Source organism: Aotus nancymaae, unplaced genomic scaffold (assembly GCF_030222135.1).
Source record: "Aotus nancymaae isolate 86718 unplaced genomic scaffold, 86718_ANA_hifiasm-v0.15.2.pri h1tg000014l, whole genome shotgun sequence".
Taxonomy (NCBI): domain Eukaryota; kingdom Metazoa; phylum Chordata; class Mammalia; order Primates; family Aotidae; genus Aotus; species Aotus nancymaae.
Genome location: NW_026988425.1, coordinates 33023316 through 33048153, shown reverse-complemented (window position 1 = coordinate 33048153; position 24838 = coordinate 33023316). Strand labels below are relative to the sequence as shown.

General features: G+C 41.5%; 1 protein-coding gene across 2 annotated transcripts in view; it reads left to right on the top strand.

Annotated features, from left to right (window-relative positions):
• Positions 1–24838, top strand: part of ADAMTS12 (ADAM metallopeptidase with thrombospondin type 1 motif 12) — a 367261-nt gene that overhangs the window by 311130 nt on the left and 31293 nt on the right. For both annotated transcript variants that reach the window (XM_021671873.2, XM_064375917.1), the window contains exons 17-19: positions 1891–2017; positions 9640–9850; positions 22171–23295. In XM_021671873.2, coding sequence (XP_021527548.2) covers positions 1891–2017; positions 9640–9850; positions 22171–23295 — 1463 coding nt within the window. The remainder of the gene's footprint in view (positions 1–1890; positions 2018–9639; positions 9851–22170; positions 23296–24838) is intronic.

The following is a 24838-nucleotide window of genomic DNA, read 5'->3' as shown; positions in this document are numbered from 1 at the left end:
GACAGGAACACTAAACACACTTATCTTTGCTATTCATGCACAGATACAAGGCTTTTGGGAATGTTTCCAACCTGTTAGAGTCACCCAGTCGTCCTTTTTATGTTTTAACATCAAGATTTGCCAAACCACCCGAGCTTTAATGAAACTTCTAAGCAGCTAAACTTTTTTCTTTCCCCACTCTCCAATGGCAGATGTATGTCAGCTTCTCTGGTGTCAACGATTCCAGTCTCTATTCTAGAATTTTCTCAAAAAAAAAATTATTGATTATTTTTTAAAGGATTTACTTACTGTTTTGTAACTCCCTCTGACCCCTTCCTAAGTGACAAGATGACATCTGGCATCGGGAGATTTGGCTGAAGCAAGTCCATGCTGAGGCAGTGGGAGGTGGTGGGTGGTAGGACGGCAGGTTCCAGGTCAGTCCTGCCAGCTGTGTGACTGCGGGAAAGCCCTTTGGTGTCATTGGCTGTAAAGTGAGGAGGTGACCAGCTCATTGGCTTACTCAGGACCTTTCCAATTCTGGAGTTCTTCACACCAATGAGCCCACACAAGGTCTGGATATCCTGAGAGCTCACAGTGTCAACCCTTTACAAACAGATTGCTTTGCCTTTCAGGGGTCTTAGTCTTTAGAATTCTCACCCAGTATTTCGCATGTCAAATTGAAGCACTAGCCTTTTCAAGGGAGCTGCTGACTCGCTTCTTCACGGCCCCTTCACTTCAGTCCATGACAGTCTGGCCACTCCTCTATGTTCCCTTGCTAATGATGTCCTAGTTAACAAAGCCAGTGGTCCTTTCCCTTTTTCAACCTATGTGACTTCACTGTGCCTCAGTTTCTTCACCTGTCAGTTAACGATAATGATGCTGCTGATCTCATTGGGTTGTTGAGAGGTTTGGGTTATACATCATCATAGATAACAGGAAATACATTACTGATATAGATACATGTAGTTTAGAACAGTGCCTGGGACAAGGCTTCATTTGTCTATAGACCCTGTGTGAGTCCCTTACTTACATTAGCTACCTGGTCTCTGAAGGCAGCAGGATTATTAATCCTTGCTATCAAATCCCTGTGTTTAAAAAATGCAACATCTCAAACTTCACAACATTATTTTAAATTGTATTTCAGTTTTTCAGTGTTTACTAACCTCAACTAATATAAAGATATCTATCTTCTCTATTCCTTAATTAAGCTAATAAGTTAGCAATTGCCTCATAATGCCTGGTGATGATATCTACTTTCATTATTATTATTATTATTTTGGAGATGGAGTCTTGCTCTGTCATCCAGGCTAGAGTGCAGTGGCACAATCTCAGCTCACCACAACCTTCACCTCCTGGGTTCAACCATTTCTCCTGCCTCAGCCTCCCAAGTAGCTGGGATGACAGAAGTCTATCACCACACCCAGCTAATTTCTGCATTTTTAGTAGAGATGAGGTTTTACCATATTGGCAAGACTGATCTTGAACTCCCCTCCACAAGCGATCCACCTGCCTCCACCTCCCAAAGTGCAGGGATTACAGTGCGAGCCACCATGTCTGGTCTACTTTCATTATTTAAATCTCATTTTATTTTCCGTCTGGGGTGTGTGTGTTAGTCTTATCTCCACAGCAGGACAGAAACTGGACAGAAACCTATGAAACAGACTTATCTACTATCTCTATGACCTGCAGTTTTTCCTAGGCAAGCTCTCCTCCTCCCCTTGTCAGCTGCAGCATGAGGGTGAATTACAAGAGGTCCTCATTCTTCATCCCTCCTTTAAAAACCAAGTAACTTTTGAACAACTTTTCCATCAGCCGTCAGCATGATCATTTGACACAATCAGACACCTCACCTAACCATGAGCATGTGGGCTCAGGATTTAATACATGTGAATCTTTCTGTCTGACTCCCAGGTATCCGCCGCCAGACTGCCCATTGTGTAAAGAAGGGCCGTGGGATGGTGAAAGCTACATTCTGTGACCCAGAAACACAGCCCAATGGGAGACAGAAGAAGTGCCATGAAAAGGCTTGTCCTCCCAGGTAACCATCACAAACAGCTGGAGCTCTGTGTGTCTGCCTACAGTGATGTCTGACTCAAGAGTAACGCAGTGCTTGCTGATAAAGAAATACTGTGTGGCTTTGTTATTTGGATAAATACAAGAACGCTGTTAGAGATTTCTGTGGCTATACTGTTGGAGCCTCTGGCAAGCTGTGAGGACATAGTCTCCCAAGAGCAATATTTTCACAAGGTGATGTGTTCTGTATTTAATTATTTGGCAAGACTATGTCCCAAAGCACTGGTGAAGAGAATGCTAAGTAGATCACCCAAAAGTTGTTTCACTAATAGGGTTGTCTTTTCCAAGGGCTTTACCAGTGCAACTGCAGCCTTCAGACAAAATGTTGGCACCTTCGGATCACAGTGCCCACTTGTACTTCAGGCTGCCTGGAAGGGGGTCTCAGAGAGCAGGTTTTCCCGACCTCGACATTACTGACTTGTGTGGCTGGCTGATTCTTTGTTGCCGGGGGCTGCCCTGTGAATTGTAGGATGCTTAGCAGTATTGCTGGCCTGTGTTTATTAGATGCTGGTAGAACTCCCTCCCTCCCTATCCAGGCTACGACAACTAAAAATGTCTGCAGACATTGACAAATATCACTGTGGGGCAAAATCATCCTCAGTTGGCAGCCACTGTTGTAGAGATATTCAGTAATATTCAGGATATTGCTAACCACATTGGTTCAAGAGATTGGAGTCATAGAAGGTAGTTGGGATGTTATTATGACAGGCTTATGTGTAAAAAAGAAAGAGATAAAAAGGAAAGCAGAAAGGAGGAGAAGAAAGAGGAGGGAAGGAGATAAGAAGAGGGAGGGAAAGAGGTAGAGGAGGGAGGAAGAAAGGAAGGAATATTGGTTGATTTCCAGAAAGTGTCTTCATTCTCTGGCGACCTTAAACAGGGATGTATTTATGCTGCAGAGTCGACCAAGCATTCATCCCAGTTCTAAGCAGACACACTATGAGGCATTTAAACGAGGGAGAGACTCATTGATATCATAAATCAAACAGGTAACAGGGTGGATTCTAAAGAAGAGGTGCAATGTGATAAATATCCAAGAACTAGGTTAGAAAGCAGAGTCAGAAAAGCCAGGTGAAAACAGAGCTGTCAGTCTCTTAGCGGTCCAAACAGGCAGGACCCAGAGGCCAGGATATTCTCATCTCAGAGACAGAGGTTTATTTTCTTTTCAGTTCTGTGCCTTGGTCCAAACGGGCAGGACCCAGAGGCCAGGATATTCTCATCTCAGAGACGACAGAGGTTTATTTTCTCTTCAGTTCTGTGCCTTGGTCCAAACAGGCAGGACCCAGAGGCCAGGATATTCTCATCTCAGAGACAGAGATTTATTTTCTCTTCAGTTCTGTGCCTTTTTCTGGGTAGGAGCTGGACCCCACCACTATTGAAGGAGGACAGAAATGTTTCATTGCCTCACCTTGCTGTAGCTCCTTCCTATGGCTCTTTTGCCAGGAAGAACTAGAAATGACAAGGGAAGGTTAGGCTAGCACTAGGTTTTATATGAAGTTGCAGTTATGTTACCTTCTCAGGGAAGAATGAGCCAGGAAAGAGAGCCTTTCTTAAAGCTAGTCCATCACCTACTACTCCACAGAGTTCATGAATTGAGAGATTTTTGACTTCTGAGAATGTTAGTTAAGCATAATATAATACATACAGGTACAATTTCTGAAAATGCACTCTCAAGCAGGGTGTGATAAACTAAGTAGAATTCCATGAAACACTCAGATATAATGGTTGGATTAGTTCATTTTCATGCTGCTGATAAAGACATACCTGAGACTGGATAATTTACAAAGAAAAAGAGGTTTAATGGACTCATAGTTCTTTGTGGCTGGGGAAGCCTCACAGTCATGGCAGAAGGTGAAAGGCATGTTTTACATGGCTATAGACAAGAGAGAATGAGAGCCAAGTGAAGGGGGTGTGGCCTTATAAAACCATCATATCTCGAGAGACTTATTCACTAGCACGAGAACAGTATGGGGGAAACTGCCTCTGGGATTCAATTATCTCCCACCGGCTCCCTCCTACAACACATGGGAATTATGGGAGCTACAATTCAAGATGAGATTTGGGCGGGGACACAGCCAAACTGTATCAATGGCCACTTTACCAAAGTCTGTCGTGTTTATGACTGCATTTCAGCTTCTACAAATATTTATGAAATTGTCATAAGACAGGGTATGGATATTACTCTGAGGTGGTATATGAGGAGATTAAGGCTCAGAGAAATTTGATGCCATACCCCAGGGAAAAGGGCTGCAGAGAAAACTAGCACTTTTTTTTTTAATTTTACTTTAAGTTCTGGGATACATGTGCAGAATGTGCAGGTTTGTTACACAGGTATACATGTGCCATGGTGGTTTGCTGCACGTATCAACCCGTCATCTAGGTTTTAAGCCCCACATGCATTAGGTATTTGTCCTAATGCTCTCCCTCCCCTTGCCCCTACCCCGACAGGCCCCAGTGTGTGATGTCCCCCTCCCTGTGTCCATGTGTTCTCATTGTTCAACTCCCATTTATGAGTGAGAAAATGCGGTGTTTGGTTTTCTGTTCTTGTGTTAAAAACCAGCACTTTTTAAGAACTCAGTATTTTCCAAGCTCTTTCCATATAAACATATCACTTAATCCTGTAAGCACCCTAATTGGTAGATATATTTATGTTCATTATATAAATGAAGACTCCAAATCCTTCACAAAAATTTTCCTAGGTCACTTAGCTACAAATTGTAGAGGTGGGATTTGAACCCAGATCTGTCCACTGTGCTGCCTCTGCATGTGCTGCTACACCATGCTGCTGCCCGGATCTGAGGATATGCAGGTTTCAGTGCTAGAACCAGAATTCCCTACATTTAAATTATTTCTCCCATGTTAAAGCACAATACAAATGTTATGAATGTGCAGAAGAAAAATCTGACTCCAAAATTAAGTCATGTATGCAAAGTTTTAAAAGGATTAAAGGAAAAGAAATTAAGTTGATTTGCTTTTTTTTTTTTTTTGAGACAAAGTCTTGCTCTGTCACCCAGGCTGAAGTACAGTGGCACAATCTCAGCTCACTGCAACTTCTGCCTCCCAAGTTCAAGCAATTTTCTCCTGCCCCAGCCTCCTGAGTAGCTGGGATTACAGGCACCCCCCATCACACTGGGCCAATTTTTGTATTTTTAGTAGAGATGGTGTTTTACCATGTTGGCCAGGCTGGTCTCAAACTCCTGACCTCAAGTGATTCAGCACCCCAGCCTTCCAAAGTGCTGAGATTACAGGCATGAGCCCACAAGCCTGGCGATTTGCTTTTTTAAGAATAAATAAATAATAAACTAATACTATTTGTTTTTGCAAACTTAGTTCAGTAGTTTCCTTGTATATGAATTTCAAGCTGCAATATCTTCTTCTGTCACCTAATTTCCATGATCTCTGAAAAGTTCACACCCATCATTGAAAGCTGTCATTTCCTTTCCCAAAAAATTTCCTGTGCAAAGTTTAATCTTATTTATTTCTGGGTCATTTTGCTTCAGTAATATCTTGTTTTTACAACCAATTTCGACATTCTGCATTCTTCCCCAAGGGAGTATTCAGACAGATTTTTTTTTAAGATTTAATAAAAGCTTTTGATTATCTAAACATAAAAAATATGTGTTGGATAGCCAATGGCTTTCAGGATGAAAGCCTTGTAGAGCATGTTCCAGGAAAGAGTGGGCTGTCAAGAAAGAAATTCTTTGAAATTTTAGTATATCTGACTCCAGAAAGAGGTTATTTGAGTCTCTTCTCCCTACTGACTTCTCTCTGAACTTTGGTTTTCAGCAAAGCCAAGCTCGGCTAGGCCACAGCTGTGATGGTGCCTAGCATTTCCGAAGTACTCAGTAAACCTCTGACAGTGATTTTTTGAAACTCTTTCAGCTGCATGTAGGTATCAGTCCACAAAATAACGGCACATGACTTAAATCACGGTTCCTCAACCTCAGCGCTATTGCTTCTTTGGGCTGGTTAGTTTTTTGTTGTTGTGGGAAGCAGTCTCGTGCAATGTCAGAGGTTTAGCAGTATCCCTGGACTCTACCCACTAGCTGCCAATAGCAACCCACCCCCACTTCCTTGTCACCACCGATTTGTGACAATGAAAAATGTCTTCATAGATTCCCAAATGTCCCCTGGGGTGGGAAGCTGCAGAAATCTCTGCTGATTGAGATCTTCTGATCTAAATGAAAGGAATGAGATCATTGAGACTGGGAAAAGCCCATGAAAGAGGGGAAGGGACTGAGCGTGGTGTGTGTAGGGGACAAGAAAGCTGGAGAAAATGAGGCTGGAGGAATGGGATATAATGGGAATGTGAAGACAATGCGTACACAAGGCCAGGAGGTAAGGGTGCTTGCACTGTAGTCATGGTTTTGTCAGAATTTGAAATGGTCAGTTGAATTGAATTTTGGAATGTAAATTCTATTAGGAAAAAGATTAGTACAAAGAAAGATGATCATTATAAAAATTGATTTCTTAAAGGAAATTACTATTCTTAGCAAGAGTTTAACAAATTCAGATTTGGACTTTCAGTTATCTGAGTAATGAAGGTTAGAAAGGGTGAGGTGTCCTGGTTCATTGGTGATCAAAGCTGTTGGAGCAGGTACTGATAGGGGAATCAGTAGAAGGTACTGATAAAAAAGGGGTTCTTTTTTTTTTTTTTTTTTTTTTTTTTTTTTTTTGAGACGGAGTTTCGCTCTTGTTACCCAGGCTGGAGTGCAATGGCGCGATCTCGGCTCACCGCAACCTCCGCCTCCTGGGTTCAGGCAATTCTCCTGCCTCAGCCTCCTGAGTAGCTGGGATTACAGGCACGCACCACCGTGCCCAGCTAATTTTTTGTATTTTTAGTAGAGACGGGGTTTCACCATGTTGACCAGGATGGTCTCGATCTCATGACCTCGTGATCCACCCACCTCGGCCTCCCAAAGTGCTGGGATTACAGGCGTGAGCCACCGCGCCCGGCCAAAAGGGGTTCTTTTAAAGATAAAAGAGAGGTTCAGAGAGTCTCTAACCCACCCCTTCTACTTGATCTCAGAGAAGACTCATATCCATACTACAGTAAACTTTTCCAGAATTCCAGAACAACTACAGGCTCTCCAAGGATCTGAAACATAGGCGCACGCACGCGCGCACGCACACACACACACACAGACACACACACACACACACACTGAGAACAGGCATTTAGATAAAACATAAAATCTCCCATGTATATAAAAACAGTGTTCTATTAGAAATCTCCTACAAGAGGTGGGATTATGGCAAACACCTAAAAGAATGAGATGGACAGCAGAGAACAACTTGACCATGGCTCCTGAGCCCTGGGCCTGGAAGACCTTTACAGGAAAAAAAAAAAAAAGAAGATGGTTTTCACTTTAATCTTGTGAGACTAAGACTAAGCTGAGTCCATTTTGTGTTGCTATAACAGAATACCTCAGACTGGGTAATTTATACAGAACAACTTTATTTCTTGGTCAACTATGGTGACTCACTCTGTAATCCCAGCACTTTGGGAGGCCAAGGCAGAAGGATCACTTGAGTGCAGGAGTTCGAGACTAGCCTAGGCAACATAGCGATACCCTTTCTCTATAAAAATAAAAATAAAAAATAAATTTCTTTTAAAAAGAAACATTTCTCACAGTTCTGGAGGTTGGAAGGCCAAGATCAAGGTACCAGCATTTGATCTGGTGAGCGCCTTCTTGCTGCACCCTCATAAGGCTGAAAGAGGAAGGGCAACAGAGGACAAACATCCATGACCTCATATAGAAGAGTGAAAGGGTAAACCACCCCCAAATCCTTTTGCAAGTGGCCTTAATCCATTCATGATGGCAAAGCCCTCACAACCTAAACACCTCCCATCAGAGCCCACCTCCCAACACTATTATATCCAGGATTCAGTTTCTAACACATATGTTTTGGGGAACACATTAGACCACAGCAAAAGCACAGGCAATATGTCCCCTAAGGGACTGTAGAGAAAACTCCAGGAAGAGAAAACAAGAAGGTCCATCATCACTGTGTGCTGATACAGGTGAAAGCCCTGTAGCAAGTACTTAGGTAAATTAGGCTTTCAAACAACTCAGACTAAGGGCTACAGAATGGCATTTCTTTTCTTTTCTTTTTTTTTAATTGTATTTTAGGTTTTGGGGTACATGTGAAGAACATGCAAGATTGTTGCATAGGTGCATACGTGGCAGTGTGATTTGCTGCCTTCCTCCCCTTCACCTATATCTGGCATTTCTCCCCATGATATCTCTCCCCAAGCAGAACAGCATTTTATATATTCTCTTGGCCTGGCCTCCTTTAGAAAAGTCAGAGGTAGAACAAAGTAATTAGATTAATATGGTTGGGCACTTATTTGGTTTCACATCATACTGTTCCAATATTATTAGCTCTTTATCCACTGATGTTAAACATCAGACAATAAGTAAGTGATCTCAATTACTTATTAACTGAAGAATATGGTAGAATTGAGAAATTGCTTTCTTCTGATATTTTTAACTTGAGATTAAAAGTGTGATCATCAAAAGAAATTCTACATAAATAAATTCAATATTTAGTAAATAAAAATAAAAGTAAAAGTTTTATCTTCTTCAAAATTACCAAAACAGAATGCTGTCTCAAGTCAGGAGGCTTTCTTGAAGTCAGGAATGAAGGACTTCGCCCAGTGTACTATTTTCCCATGAAAAATCGAAGTGTTCCACTTATTACTATATGAAGGGATGAACAAGCGGGCTGTACATAGAACAATAATGGACCCAAACCACACTGGGTGAAGACACTTGTTCTGTCTTCTGTATTGGGGAAGATTTGCACAATAATGGAGAAGAGAGACAAGAGATGGCTTCCTGCCATTTTCAAAAACGACTTTTATGTAACAAGTGGGCCCACATCCCAGATTCTTGAGTAAAAAATGATTTAAGTTTATTCTTTTTCTACTCATTTCTTATCAAAGGGACCAATGAAAATATTAACAATTAGACTGCAGGAGATAAAAAATAAATAAATAAAGGCAATGTCCCCAATTGATCACCTCCTACATAATTAAAAAATTTGTGTTTAAGTACCTACTTTACATTCAGTTAAGAGCCAGGAGACTTAGAGTCTAATTGGACTCTTTTACTCAATAGCCTGGTCAAAATAACAATAAATCATAACAAATGCTTGAGTTCTTGTTATGTGTCAGGATCTGTACTATGCACTTTACGTGAATTGGTCTTTCATTTAATGAACAACACAACATTCATACAAAGAAAAAATATTTTTACACCCATTGAATAGATGAGAAAGTGAAGCTTAAACCTGCTTAAAGTTGCACAGCAGAACCCTGGACCTCAGTTTTCTTACTGAATAGACAGGGCATGCATATATATTTTTTTCTCATTCAAAAACATGCTTATTTAGCAACTGCTTATGCCATGTGTTCTGCTGAGCCTCTGGAGCACCGTGGCCCTGTCAGCAGCACGCCCCCTATGGAGGGTCTCCATGGCCCTCCCAGCCCTGTGGTCTGCATTTCCGCCCCTGCTTTCTCAGTGGTTGAATGGAATGTATGTGTAAGTTGGTGATCTTCTCTCACTTGTCCATGTCTGCCTGCAGGTGGTGGACAGGGGAGTGGGAAGCATGCTCGGCGACATGCGGGCCCCACGGGGAGAAGAAGCGAACCGTGCTGTGCATCCAGACCATGGGCTCTGATGAGCAGGCTCTCCTGCCCACAGACTGCCAGCACCTGCTGAAGCCCAAGACCCTCCTTTCCTGTAACAGAGACATCCTTTGCCCCTCGGACTGGACAGTGGGCAACTGGAGTGAGGTGAGCTCCGGGCTCAGAGGGGAAACTGGCATTATTTATGCTTCATCAGCCCCTGCCTTCCTTCTCATTATCTAATCCAAAGTGACTCTAGGTAAAATTGCAAAATAGCCAGCATTCCTCCTCTCTGGCCTGTCTCCTGCATTTCCTGCTGTGTCCAGTGCTTATTTTCCATTCACACAAGATCTTGCTCTCACTTGCTCAGTGGTCAGCTTACTACCTGACAAGGGTGAGGTAGACCCCCCGGTACAGGATCACGACCACTAATTAATAAATCATCAGAAGTTTGGCTGGGCCCATTGTTAAACCATTGGTAGCAGATCAGGGACCTCCCACACACTCCGAAAGTGATTTATAAAACATTGACCAGCACATCACTGTAGTTACCCCAAACCAAAGGAGTGTCACTTGACACTAAGAAAAATCCCCTCAAATTATCCATCTGTTCACCATATGTCAAGGCCAAACCAGACCAAGGTTTAAAACATCTATTATTAACCACATATGTTCAAATAAATGTTGCATTTTCCCAGAATTAATTTGATCTGATTATCTGACTATAATTGGAAATAAGTAAGCTGGAAGGTTATGAAAAGCTCCCAGGCTTTAATTTTCTTTGGGTCACTGTGGAATCTGGTTTCATCAGGCCCAGTTACCAGTGGAAGCCCAGTTATTATACTCCCAGTTATCAGTGGAAGGCCCCACAGTCTCCAAGGGCCTCAGCTCTGCTTCCGTCTGTGCAGTTCAGTAAACAACCTAAGGAATGACTACGACATACCTGTTTGTTTTTTTTGTTTGTTTGTGTTTTTTTTAATTGCACTTTAGGTTCTGGGGTACATGTACAGAACATGCTGGATTGTTGCATAGGTACATACATGGCAATGTGGTTTGCTGCCTCCATCCCCCCATCACCTATAACTGGCATTTCTCCCCATGTTATCCCTCCCCAACTCCCTACCCTCCACTGTCCCTCCTCTATTCTCCCACCAACAGACCCCAGTGCATACCTGTTTTTTTAAAACTTAACAGGCCAGAGTTTAGAGATGGATACTGACTTCATCTTTTGAGCTTCCTTGAAAAGCCATACGCTTCCCATAATAATGCTACCACTGGCCGTGCACCAGTAATCCCAGCACTTTAGGAGGCCGAGGCAGGAGGATCACTTGAGCTTAGGAGTTTGAGACCAGCCTAAGCAACATGACAAAACCCCATCTCTATGAAAAATACAAAAAATTAGCCAGGCATGGTGGCACATGCCTGTAGTCCCAGCTACTTGGTGGGGGCTGAAGCAGGAGGGTCACTTGAGCCTGGGAGATTGAGAGGTTGTAGTGAGCTGATATCATGCCACTGTACTCTAGCCTGGGAAAGAAAGTGAGACCCTGTCCCAAAATAATAATAATAACAATGATGCCACCATTGCTCAGGATATATTAGGAACTCCTGGGAGGACTCAGGAGAAAATGGAAAATATCTGATTCAGGAGAATGCCACAGAAAGTCAATTAGAATGGAACCTGATGGATAAATGAGTAATGTGATCAAAATCTTTGTGTTTAAAAAATAATATTTGATTATCAATATGTGAGAGATTGCTTTTCACTTTATGAAGATGCTCTGAAATAAGAATTTTAAAATTTGTATAAGCAAAGGTACCATCTCCGAAGACACCTATTTGAAAGCAAGACACTCATTTAAATACAGCAGCTTTGATAAAACCTTATTTCCAAGACTCCATTTTATTAGCTTATGCCACAGTTTAGGTTTACTTATCTTCTGAATCTTTACAGGATGTTCTCTTGGCCATCTAGGTGAAATTTTAAAAGAAAAAAGCAATAGAAAGGATGGTCCCTAGATGGTAAGAACTTCCATCCAATGGGAGAGATAGGATCCCAAAAAGAAAAAGAAAAAGGAAAGAAAGAAAAGGAAGTACAAAGATAACGCATGAAAGAAATATACCTACATATAAATATGGGTGTATTACTGATTCATGCACCCTTGTATGTACACACATCAGTGATAAGCCAAACATTCTTTTTGCTATTCCTGAGAGTATAATCACAGCATTTGGCTGGCCTGCCTTATTAGTCCACTACAACCTAGGTGTCTGTAAATTACAATGTTGTCAAAATAAGGCTGAGTGGAGTATTGTGACTGGTTTATTAAATCTGTTTACCAAAAATGTCTTGGCCGCATCCAGAACTGTTAATAATTCTCGTCAAGTAGAATTTACTAATTACTAACATCTTAATGCTTTTTCAGAGGACTGCAATTACAGATTTGGCTGTGTTCTTATTGTGTTCATGTTTGTGGGAAGCATAGTAACATGTCTTTTTTAAAAATTTATTTATTTTACTTTAAGTTCTGTGGTACATGTGCAGATCTTGCAGGATTGTTACATAGGTATACACATGCCACGGTGGCTGCCTCCATCCCGCCGTCACCTACATTAGGTATTTCTCCTAATATTATCCCTCCCCAATCTTCCCATCCCCTACTATCCCTCCCCTAACCCCCCACCCCCTCCCAGTAACAGATCTTAACTGGAGAACAAGAGACCAAAAAGTTGGCATGATGTAAGAAGCACTCGGGTCTGTGGTTCCACCCACAGGCCACTGCATAGTTGATGGACCATACACGGACAGTTTCTAGCTTCCACTTGACAGAGCTGAGCAGAAAGGCTGAGCCAATGCCTTCATTCAGAAGATGTTATTAGAAGGGCTTTTAGTTAAATAAGTATCAAAATATCCATCAAATGGGTCTTCCTGTCTTCTCTCTGCTGTCTTACTAATAACCTTCTAATGAACTTGGCTGTTATGATGAAATGTCTTTGACATTCTAATTATGCCCAGATACATTTTTAAAGAGAGGTGACATAGTAATTGTTGGTAGGCAGTATTTATCATCTGGATTTTGTCCGGAGACCAACATCATTTGAAGCAGATAGTGCTGCAGCCATCATTTGCTCTGCACTGTGTCGTTTGGGCCACCCTGCATGATCTGGAACTGTAAGATTATTGGTCCAAAAGGTCCAAAAACTGACAGCCTCTAGACTCCTATAAAACGAACTTCCCTGGGCTGACCTAAGTGAGAAGAAAGAAAAGGTACATTCACGAGCTCCCTTCCCTATCAAAGCACTCCACCAACTCAAGCAGGGAGGGAAGAGTGGCCTCAGCTGTGCCAGGTTGGTATACTGATCCCTGTGCCAGCAGGGATCAGAAAGGGGAGCTCTCTCTCCCCTGCTGCCCCAGGCAGGACTTTTCTGCCCCCTGTGACCAGCCTCTTTTCTCTAAGCTCATGTTCTATATGATACCTGACTTTCACCTCCAATCTCAGGTTTTACCAAGAATCTTATCCTAGTTTTGCCCACCCTACTTTGTGGGCTTAGAGGGTAAAGAAGGAAATTTTAGTTATTGTAAATAGAGACCAGGTATCAAAGTTCTTGTGGCTCCCTTACTTCCTAGATACATCATTTCGGGGACATGCCTTGTCCCTTGTGAGAGACAGCCAGTCTAGTAGTGAAGGGCACAGCCCCTAGAGCATGGCTTCCTGGGTTCAAATGTGTAAGTGTGACAAACAGCACACTCCAGAAGCCAGGATGTGTGTGTTTGTTTATACAGTTTCTCTTTCCAAAGGCATTTCAGGCAGTTTACAGTAAAAGGGCTCTAGACACTGAAGTGGTGAACTAGAAGTTGTAGCCATGCCTGGGAGCAGAGAGCAACATGCTAAACATGTGAATAATAGGGTTATTTTGATGAAGCTTTCAGTTTAACCCAGTGCATCCAGACAACCAGGCAACAAGGGCAGCCCAGTGGGTTCCATAATTCTTTCTATCTGATAGATGGAAGTGTACCTCTTCTTCAGGAGACACCTTTGCTACTCCCAAGGAGAGCTTTAAAACAAATTGAAAAAATTATATGAGACTTTTAATAATGGCTCCAAGGATATAACTAGAGAATGTTCAGGCAGATACTTTGTAAAAAATCTGTGCCATCTTTTTCCTTGGATGGATGGATGGATGGATGGATACATGGATAAGCACCATGTACTTAATAGATGTTTGATTTGTGCATCCTTGGCAGAAAGGGAAGTGGGAGGAGCCCTGGCTGAGATCACAGAGAACCATCTTGGTTCTGATCTTGTATTGCATAAACTTGTATTGCACATTATACAGTCTTAGGAAAATGATTTTTCCTTATAGGACCTCCATTTCCTCAACTATAAACCAACATGTTGTTTCTCCTAGTAACGAGACTAATAGTAATGATGGGTAGTAATTTTTCTAGATTTTCCATCACTGGCAATCTCTAACTGTGTGGCCTTGAGCCAGTGTTAATTCTCTCTTAGCCGGTTGTCATTTAGAAAGATAGCATTATTCTAAGAATTGAATAAGATAACTCATGCAAACACTTAGCATAGTGCCTAGTAAATAGTAAGTGTTCACTAACTTATTATCAGACAAGAAGACAAGGGTCTACTTTCTATGCTACTCTGATTTTGCAAACCTTGCTCAATCAAGTGTACCCAAATATGCTGAAGGAACTGATCTGTGGCCACCTAAGTTTTCACCTATCCCCTCCCTGAGCTCAAGGAGCTCATTCATTTTATGCTTAAAACACTGTAAGGGCAGTGCTTAGGGCCTACAGATTTTTCAAGGGCCTGCACAACTATTTGAGACCTGAAAAACAACTCATGCATCGCTTCTATAAAAACAAAAGGACCCTGCAAAATCAGAAATCAATATTTAATTACATGTTAATAGCAAATACATACCAAGAATTTAGTATGTATTATTACTATGTATTATGTATGTATCTATTAAATACTTTTATGGGTATTAGCATATTTAATCTGTTTTTTACTATTATACTTTAAGTTTTGGGGTGCATGTGTAGAACATGCAGGTCTGTTACATAGGTATACACATGTCATGGTGGTTTGCTGCATCTATCACCCTGTCATCTACATTAGGTATTTCTCCTAATGCCATCACTCCCCTGTCCCCCAACCCCCTGCTATCCTTCCCCTAAACCCCCACCCCCAACAGGCCCTGGTGTGTGATGTTCCTCTCCCTGTGTCCATGTGTTCTCATTGTTCAACACCCACTTATAAGTGAGAATTTGCAGTGTTTGGTTTTCTATTCTTATGTCAGTTTGCTGAGAATGATGGTTTCCAGCTTCATCCATGTCCCTGCAAAGGACATGAACTCATCCTTTTTATGGCTGCATAGTATTCCATGGTGTATATGTGCCACATTTTCTTTATTCATTCTAACCTTGATGGGCATTTGGGTTGGTTCCAAGTCATTGCTATTGTGAATAGTACCACATTTAATCTTCACCATGACTTATTTAGCCCTATTTCATTAATACAAGTGAAAAAACTGAGGCATTGAAACGTTTAGAAATTTGTCTAAGGTCACACGGGTTACCAAGCCATGGAGCCAGGATTTGAATACAGACAGCACAGGGTCTACTCTTAACACTTTGCCATACTGCATCTCAAATACCTGCAAACTGTAGCGATATGACAGCTCTTAATATTTATAAGAAATGTTTTGTGTTTGGAAATTATTTGTAGACTGGCTTTTCTTATTTTTTTGGGAATTTCAGACTATGCATAATGATTGCTGAGAAATCAGAGCCTCCCCAAAATTAAATGTTATCCTCACTGAATAATTTCGAAAGCACAGGAAAATCATAAAGCCTTTTACAAAAGATGAATAGACATTTCTCAAAAGAAGGAGTACAAATAGCAACAAGCATATGAAAAGGTGCTCAACATCACTGATCATCAGAGAGATGCAAATCAAAACTATAATGAGCTATCATCTTACCCCAGTGAAAATGGCTTACACCCAAAAGACGGGCAAACCTTATACACTGTTGGTAGGAATGTAAATAGTTTAACCACTATGGAGAACAGTTTGGAGGTGCCTCAAAAAAGTAAAAGTTAAGCTACCACGTGATCCAGCAATCCCACTGCTGGGTATATACCAAAAAGAAAGGAAATCATTCTATCAAAGAGATACCTGCACCCCTATGTTTGTTGCAGCACTGTTGACAATAGCTAAAATTTGGAAGCAACCTAGGTGTCCACCAACAAATGAATAAAGAAAATGTGGTACATATACACAATGGAGTACTATTCAGTCATATGAATGAATGAGATCCAGTCATTTGCAACAACGTGGATAAACTGGAGATCATTATGTTAAGGGAAATAAGCCAGGCCCAGAAAGAGAAACAATGCATCTTCTCACTTACTTTAGGGCTCTAAAAATCAAAACAATTGAACTTATGGACATAGAGAGTAGAAGGATGGTTACTAGAGGCTAAAAACAGTAGTGGGAGTTTGCAGGGAAGGTAGGAATGGGTGCAAACCATAAAGAAATGGTTTATGGGTGCAAAAAAAAAATAGAATGAATAAGACCTACTATTTGGTAGCACAATGAGGTGACTATAGTCAATAATAACTTAATTGCACATTTTAAAATAACTTAGAGTATAATGATATTGTTTGTAACTCGAAGGATAAATGCTCGAAGGGATGGATACCCCATTCTCTATGATGTGCTTGTTTCACATTGCACTCCTGTACCAAACATCCCATGCACCCCATAAATATATATACCTACTATGTGCCCATAAACATTTTTTAAAAGTGAAATGAAAAAAAATAATAAACCCTTTCAAATGTTTTTTATAGCAAAAGCTTACATTTCACTTGAAAGGAGAGATGCATTTGAATATATTTGATGGGATGTGGGGTGGAGGCTTTAAAAGCAAACACACTGAGGTTAGGAAGATCTCTAATCGCCCCTTCCTGTGCCTGACGAACACACAAACAAAACATTCAAAACGCACAAACAAAACATTCACTTAACCAAGGTACTGAGAATCAATAAAGCACAAAGCGGATCACAGGGGTGTTGGAATGCCCAGTGACCCAATAGACTGAATGCTAATGTTCACAAATGAGCCCTCTCCGGCTCTTAGGACAGAAGGCAGGACAGCAAGGGGCAATGCTTGTCTATTGCTCAATGGGAAGCAAAGCTAGACTCATGTAAAGTCCCTGCCAACCCAGGGAAGAGAGAGCATGGAGGGATAGGGACATTTTTGAGAATCGCTGACCCTCTAGATTCCCCAGTTCCAGGCACTCCTGTGGGGCTGGCCATCTGATATTCTGACTCTGTCACTCCATCTTTTGGTGTGGAGTGTCATTAGTGTCAACATCTCAGTTCTTCCCAGGCATCAGTAGCCTGTACTCTTCCAGGGTTCCTGGAGAACAGATATAGGCACCTCTGCAATAACTACTCACAGAAAACCAGCTGGGAGCTATGTTGATTGTTCTCATCAGGTCTGATTTTTAAAAAAGATCTAGGCTACTGTCTTAGTTTTTGAGGGCTGCCCTAATGAAGTGCCACAAACTGGACAGATTAAATAACAGGAATTTATTGTCTTGCAGAGGCTACAAATCCAAGATCAAGGTATTGGCAAAGTTGCTTCCTTCTGAAAGCTGTGAGGGCAAATTGTTCCATGCCTTTCTCCCAGCTTCTGATGGCTTGATGTCAATCTTTGGTGCTCCTTGGCTTGTACATGCATCACCCCAGCCTCTGCCTTCATCTTGACTTGACGTTCTACCTGCCTGTGATCTCTGTGTTCAGATTTCCCCTTTTGATATGGATACCATTAGGGCCCACCCTCATAACCTTATTGTAACTTGATTATCTCTTTAAAGATCCTATCTCTATTAAATAAGGTCAAATTCTGAGGTTAAAGGGCACTGGGATTTTGACATATCTTTTTTGAGAGGGACACAATTCAACCCATAACAGATACCTATTTTTTTTAGCTTACTTTCAAAGCTGGTGTTTGTATGAGAAATAATTATTCATTTATAAATTTCTGAGATTGTGCATTAAATGTTTTAATCCCTGAAGTATTTACTGTTTCTCTACTCAGCCCGTTAGCCCAAGCCCTCTGATAAACTCCAACTGTGTTTTTGAATAAAGTCTTCCTCAGCATTACAGCTCAGTGCCAATTGTGAGCCTCCTCACCCCACACAGTGCACCACAGGTGGGTGGAGTTAACAAATTTGGCAGCAAACCTCTTTCTCGGTGGGTTCCCCCACAAGAGGCCTGAATCCAGGAGTGCTGACAAGTGAGGGCAAAATGACTCCTGGAGAGCACCTTAACAGGTTAACATGCTGCTTGTCTGGCCCAGGGTTCAAAATTACAAGGTAAGAGCACACAATAATCATAGCTGAAGTTCGCTTGGAGAATTCTGAAACTACCAATTGAGATGGGTTTGGAGTGTGGTGTGTGCACTGTATTTATCTCATCTGAAGGGCTTGACAGCTCCTAAGGAGATAAACACAGTTGGAAGATGTGCTGGAAGAAGCGTGGAGCTGAATACAAAGCAGCACTGCCTGTTCTGCAGTGAGTAGGAGAAAAGGCAAATTTGTGTTCAGGCCCAATGTGCTTGGTAGACAGCTAATACTGTCCAGATGGGCATAATGTGCCCCAGAACTAAGGAATGGCAGTCGTGGGTTATTTGAAAGGTTCAGTGTATGCTGGCTAAGGAAAGTAGATGTGGATGGAAAGTTGATGTGTTGAGTAATGTATAAACTCCCAGACCCCAGGTCTTCATTCATCAGGTTTTAGGTAGCCATTTGAGAATGAGAGCAATAGATGAAGATTATCAGCTTTTCCAAAAGAAGTCAAAAATCGGGTATTTTGCTAACATAAAATTGCTCATTTTAAAAATGTTGGCTACTATTTTGGTTTTTGGTTTTTGTTTGTTGGTTGGTAGGTTAGTAGGTTTTAAGATTGAGCAGGCCAAAGGACACAAGGCAGTGGGCCAAACATAGCCATTAGGCTGCTACTTTGGAACTCCTCTTCAAGAACCATCTTCTGTTTTAAAATATTAAAATCTAATGTATTTTAACTCAGCAACCAGCTAGGTAGCTGAAATGGTCTGGCTCTATGTCCCCACCCAAATCTCATCTTGAATGGTAATCCAAATTGTAATCCCCACGTGTTAAGAGAGCTACCTCGTGAGGGATGATTAGATCATGGGAGTGGTTCCCCCATGCTGTTCATGTGATAGTGAGTCCTCATGATGTCTAATGGTTTTATAAGGGGCTTTCCCCCCTTCACTCTGTACTTCTCTCTCCTACCGCCATGTGAAGAAGGACATGTTTGCTTCTTCTTCCACCATGATTATAAATTTCCTGAGGCCTCCGAGCCATGCAGAACTGTGAGGCAATTAAACCTCTTTCCTTTATACATTTCTCAGTCTCAGGTATTTCTTCATAGCAGCATGAAAACAAACTAATGCAGTAGTTATTCCTTACTCCTGCCTTGCTCTTTTAGGTTGAGCAAATTCACACCATCAGAAGACTACTTAGTACTTGTTATTTGTAAATTTGAAAACCTCACATCCATCTATTAGCTCTAGGAAGTCTGAATCTAAAAACGTCCAGCAGTAAACTAGTGTGGGGTGTGTGGGTCTCCACAGTATCTTGTAGACATGTGCTTGCACCTACCTCACCCAGACAGCTGCTCACTTCACCCCTCCCTGATAAGACATTTCTGTGTGTCACCGTCAAGGGCAGTAGAAATTGGGGGACCTCAAGACTTTTGTTGTGATCACTATTACTATTATCAACATCATTATTAGAACAGTGATAATAATAGCTTTCAATCACTAATTGTCTTCATATATTGTGACACCTCTGTTAAGCCTATCGTTGAAGGTAATCCACAGAGCAGCCTTCAAAAGTAGGTGCTGCTGTTTCAGTTTCCAGGTGAAGAAGCTGAGGCTTAGTCATTGAATCACGCAGGGAGTTAATATGATAGATCAGGGAACTTAAGCTATTTCTCAGAGGTTTTATAGTTTTTTGACTTAATAGTTCAATGGCGAGGTGGAGGGGATATGCCCCTATACTTTTGCATTTTAAAAATTTTGCAAAAGTGTACAAGTAAAGCTAACTTCCTTAGAGTTATTAGCAACATTCAAATCAAAACAAGCCAAAAAGAAAAAAGGAAAGAGGAGAAGGAAAACAAAAATCAAAGCGTTTCCTATTATGTTACTGTCTAGTCTAATACCTCATGGAAAGGGAAGCCGAAAGAGGGCCACCTGCTGCCTGAGGAGAGCTGGCAGTAGCTGGGGCCTCCGTTATCAATCAGCTCTCAAGACTGAGCCTGCCTGAGGTGGGCAGCATGGAAATGTGTTCACACATACAAAACCGATAAATTTTACAAAGTGGCGATTTGAAAATCCAAGAAGTTCAGATTAGAATGTAACAAATGGGGAGGGATTCAGAGTGACTAAAATAGTTGGAGCACAGATAAAATAGTTCTACACAAGAAGGGAAGAAGTAGTGCAGCAAACCGGGAAAATAAATACCTCCTGCCTTCCCTTTCTAGGTCTGGGGAGAAGTGAGTCATGGACGGTGCCAGAAGAGACCGTTTCCTCCCTGGTGGGCTCCGATACTTGGAGCTGGTAGCCTCCACTTTGGTGGGAAATGAGTGTGCATTAAGGATCATTTCCACCCAAATTATTATTAGTATTATTATTTCAAAAAAAATCTGTAAGTTCCATCTTGGAGCAGCTTTAACATTTTGTGAACTTCTTAAATCCACAGCTTTGCTGGTTGAACCCAAATCCACAGTTGGCCACTCCCTCAGCTGTACATTCTCCTGTGCTCACAGCATCTCCTGCTTTTCAAAAGAGCTGATTTCACAGAGCTGTTATACACCAGTGAGTGATTGTGCTTGATTGAAACAAAATAAAGGAGAGGCTTCCTACAACAATATTATGTTCCTGCTTAGAGAAAATTGAAAATAGAACTTGAGAAGGCAAGGGTCTTCAACTAAATGCAGAAGCTCATGAGTGAGAATTTTTCCATTCCTAATATTTTTTCCAGGTAAAAGAGTCACTGAATCCATAGGTACAAGGTAATCACTGTGTCCTCAGAACTATTCTGAATTCCATTATGAATAAAAAACAGTTCCCGCCTTTGGATAGTTTTTCATAAATTGAAAGTCACTGAGTGAACTCCATGGACAGCTACTCTATAATGTGTTGCACTAGGTTTTGGAATCGGGGTGGAATAAATCTAATGCTTATTCTATTACTGACTTGCTGCCTTTCAAGTGAGTCCCCTCACTTGTGGAAGGCAGAATAACAGTTCCTGCCTTGTACATCTCATAGGGACGTTGTGTATATCATATAGAATAATGTCTGTGAAGCCCTTTGAAATCATTATGCAGTCCCAATCCTTAAGAAACCTGCTTTGAGGTCAGGGATACATGACAGAAAAATGTAAAATGGCCAAGGAGGACCCCGGGTGGTCTGTGTTCAGCTGCCAACTGTTTGGTGGTTGACTTACAATGCTGTTGGAAAGGGGAGCTAAAAATTGAACTTTTGGCAAAATATGGATTTTTCAAAACATCTAGAAATGTAGTGTTTTATAGCAACTCCATATATGCCATTCACAACTATTGAAACTGATGCAATGAACATGATTTACCATGTATCCTGAGGAAGGCCTGTTCTGTTAGGACTCTCCCAAAGGCAGTCTAGCTGCTTGGGCTTCAGCACAGCCTGCAGAATGTGAAGGGAACCTTGGGGAGGGGCACCTGCCAGTACCCCAGTGTGCACCTCAGTGCCATGCTAAGGGATTCACCTAACTCCTTGGGAAAGGCTATCTCCTACCTTTGATTAACCATGTACCTTTAAATTTTAGAATAGGTCTTGGATCTATGCACCTGTGTGACTATGGTGACTGTCTAGCTTTTAATCTGATTCCACCTGCCATAGGCAAATAAAAATGGAGCTTAAGCTACCTGGGAAAAATATGTGAGTTATGATAGCTGCTTTCTAAATGTAAAGGAAAAGGTTCCTTGTACCTAATTTAATAGTCCAGAGAATATGCAAACTTTATACATTAATTTAATAAAATCACAATCCCAGAGAAGAGACAATGTGACTTAGATTCGGCAACTTGTGTAAACCACGGAACTCATTGTGGATCCCACCATCCACCTTTCACAGCCCAAAGGGACTTCAGTTTGACGACATCATGATTTAAATTTTCAGTTTGTGAAGAATAAACGGTTGAGTCTGAGTCCCAGCTGGTCTCCAGGAGATACATATTTCCACGAAAAACTGAAAGAGCACAGAAACAAAATGTAGCAATAGCAGGCAATTTTAGCTGTATAGTTCAGTTTCCATCAGGCCTCTTTTGATCTGTTATGAACCTGACCATGAGAAAAAAGCCTCTTTTCTCACCAGGCTAACAGCTGCTTCTCTCTTCTAGTGTTCTGTTTCCTGTGGTGGTGGAGTGCGGATTCGCAGCGTCACATGTGCCAAGAACCATGATGAACCCTGCGATGTGACAAGGAAACCCAACAGCCGAGCTCTATGTGGCCTCCAGCAATGCCCATCCAGCCGGAGGGGTCTGAAACACAACAAAGGCACAATTTTCAATGGAAAAAACCCACCAACACCTGAGCAAGACCCCCTAAAGCCCATCCCTCCACCTACATCCAGGCCCAGAATGCTGACCACACCTATAGGCCCTGAGTCTATGAGCACAAGCACTCCAGCAATCAGCAGCCCTAGTCCTACCACAGCCTCCAAAGAAAGAGACCTGGATGGGAAACAGTGGCAAAATAGCTCAACCCAGCCTGAGCTGAGTTCTCGCTATCTCACTTCCACTGGAAGCACTTCCCAGCCCATCCCCACTTCCCCATCCTTGAGCATCCAGCCAAGTGATAAAAATGTTTCCAGTTCAGATACTGGTCCTACCTGGGAGGGAGGCCTTGTAGCTACAACAACAAGTGGTTCTGACTTGTCATCTTCCAGCAACCCTATGACTTGGCCTGTGACTCCGTTTTACAATACTTTAACCAAAGGTCCAGAAACGGAGATTCACAGTGGTTCAGGGGAAGACAGGGAAGAGCCTGAGGGCAAAGATGAAAGCAACCCTGTAATATGGACCAAGATCAGAGTACCTGGAAGTGATTCTCCAGTGGAAAAAAGTACAGAAATGCCACTCGCACCTCCCCTAACACCAGATCTCAGCGGGGAGTCTCCATGGCCATTCTTCAGCACAGTGATGGAAGGACTCCTTCCCAGTCAAAGGCCCAGTATCCTCAAAAATGGGACACCCAGAGTTGAGGGGATCGTTACTGAAAAGCCAGCCAACACTCTACTCCCTCTGGGAGGAGACCACCAGCCAGAACCCTCAGGAAAGACAGCAAACCATAACCACCTGGAACTTCCAAACAACATGAATCAAACAAAAAGTTCTCAACCAGTCCTGACTGAGGAGGATGCAACAAGTCTAATTGCCGAGGGCTTTTTGCTGAATGCCTCCAATTACAAGCAGCTCACAAATGGCCACAGCTCTGCACATTGGATCATTGGAAACTGGAGTGAGGTAAGACATTTCCTACCCCAGGCCTGGTTTTACATGGAAAAAAGCTAGGAGTGTTAAATTCATGTGAAAATCTCAAAATGAACTTGCATTAAAACATTCTACTATGAAAACAAAAGGAAGCAATCAGAACCATGCTCTCATCTCCCTCCTTACCCCCCTAACTCTTCAAATAGAAAAAAATTCTATAAATTATATAACTTGTGAAGTTTTGGATATATTGTCTAGCTTTTAATCTGATTCTACCTGCCACAAGCAAATGAGTATTCCTGCCTTGTACATTTCATAGGGATGCTGTGTGGATCACACAGAAAATGTCTGTGCAGCCTTTTGAAATCATTGTGCAGTCCCCATCCTTAAGAAACCTGCTTTAAGGTCAGGGATACATGACAGAGACATGTAAAATGACCAGTGAAGACCCATAGGTGGTCCATGTTCAAGTGCCAACTGTTTTGGGGGTTGACTTAAAATGTCACTGGAAAGGGAAGCTAAAAACTTATATATAGAGAAACAGAACAAATGCAGTAAGATACAGTGAAAAGTGCCCTGAACTAAGCCAGGAAGGCTGGTCAGTCAGCTGTGTGATCATGGTGAATTCATCTATCTTTCTGAGCCTGCTTTTTGCCTGCAGAATGATAAGCCTAGTGTAAATTATCTCTAATGTCCCTTCCAGCTATAAACTGCAACGATCCTGTGATGAAAGACCACTGAAAAAGCCTGAGTTCACATTTCAGTCAGAAACCTAATTTTGAGATTTGGTTTAAAATTGTGAAGTAATCACAGATAGAATGGACATCTAAGACAAAAGTCATTAAAACAATTGTATAGCTTGCCATATCACTGATTTTTTTTTTCTTTTCTTTTTGGTCTGTTTGCATACTTACATTTAAGACAATCATTTTGGCGTATTGAAAGAATTAGAATATAGAGGAAGAAGAAAATAAACATGATGAAATCATGCTGGCCTCCATTTTCACACTCCAGAAATTTGGCTAGATATTTGTTTTTCCATTTCTAGAACTAATTAGATCCTTTGAAGCATCAAAATCATTTCTCACCTATTTGAAATCTGAATATGCAGTACACAAACTTGTTAATATGATGTAACAATGCAAAAGAGGACTTTGCGGCAAAGTAATCACACGTTCAAATCAATCAGCATTTTTATGACACTTCATGACTCATCTCCCCAGCTGAAGGGAAGTAAGCTATTAGCAGCTAATATAAAAATAACAATGTAAGTATAATAATTTATAAAGCATGTTAATTTCCAAACCACTTTCACAGGTAGTCTCTTATTTTTTCCTTTTGATCATCCTGATGAGTAGGTAAGTGTCTCATTGATACCAATTTACTAATAGAAAAAGAGATCCTTAACAGTTAAGTGATTTGTATGAGGACACAGTTGGATGACGAACCTTCTATCTCTTCCCACTCTGATCTGCTATCTCTCTAGTGGATATTAGCACCAACTGATAACTTAACTACATAAAATTCTTTTCTATAAATTAATCAACATCATTGGTCATGGAATTGACTAGAAGCA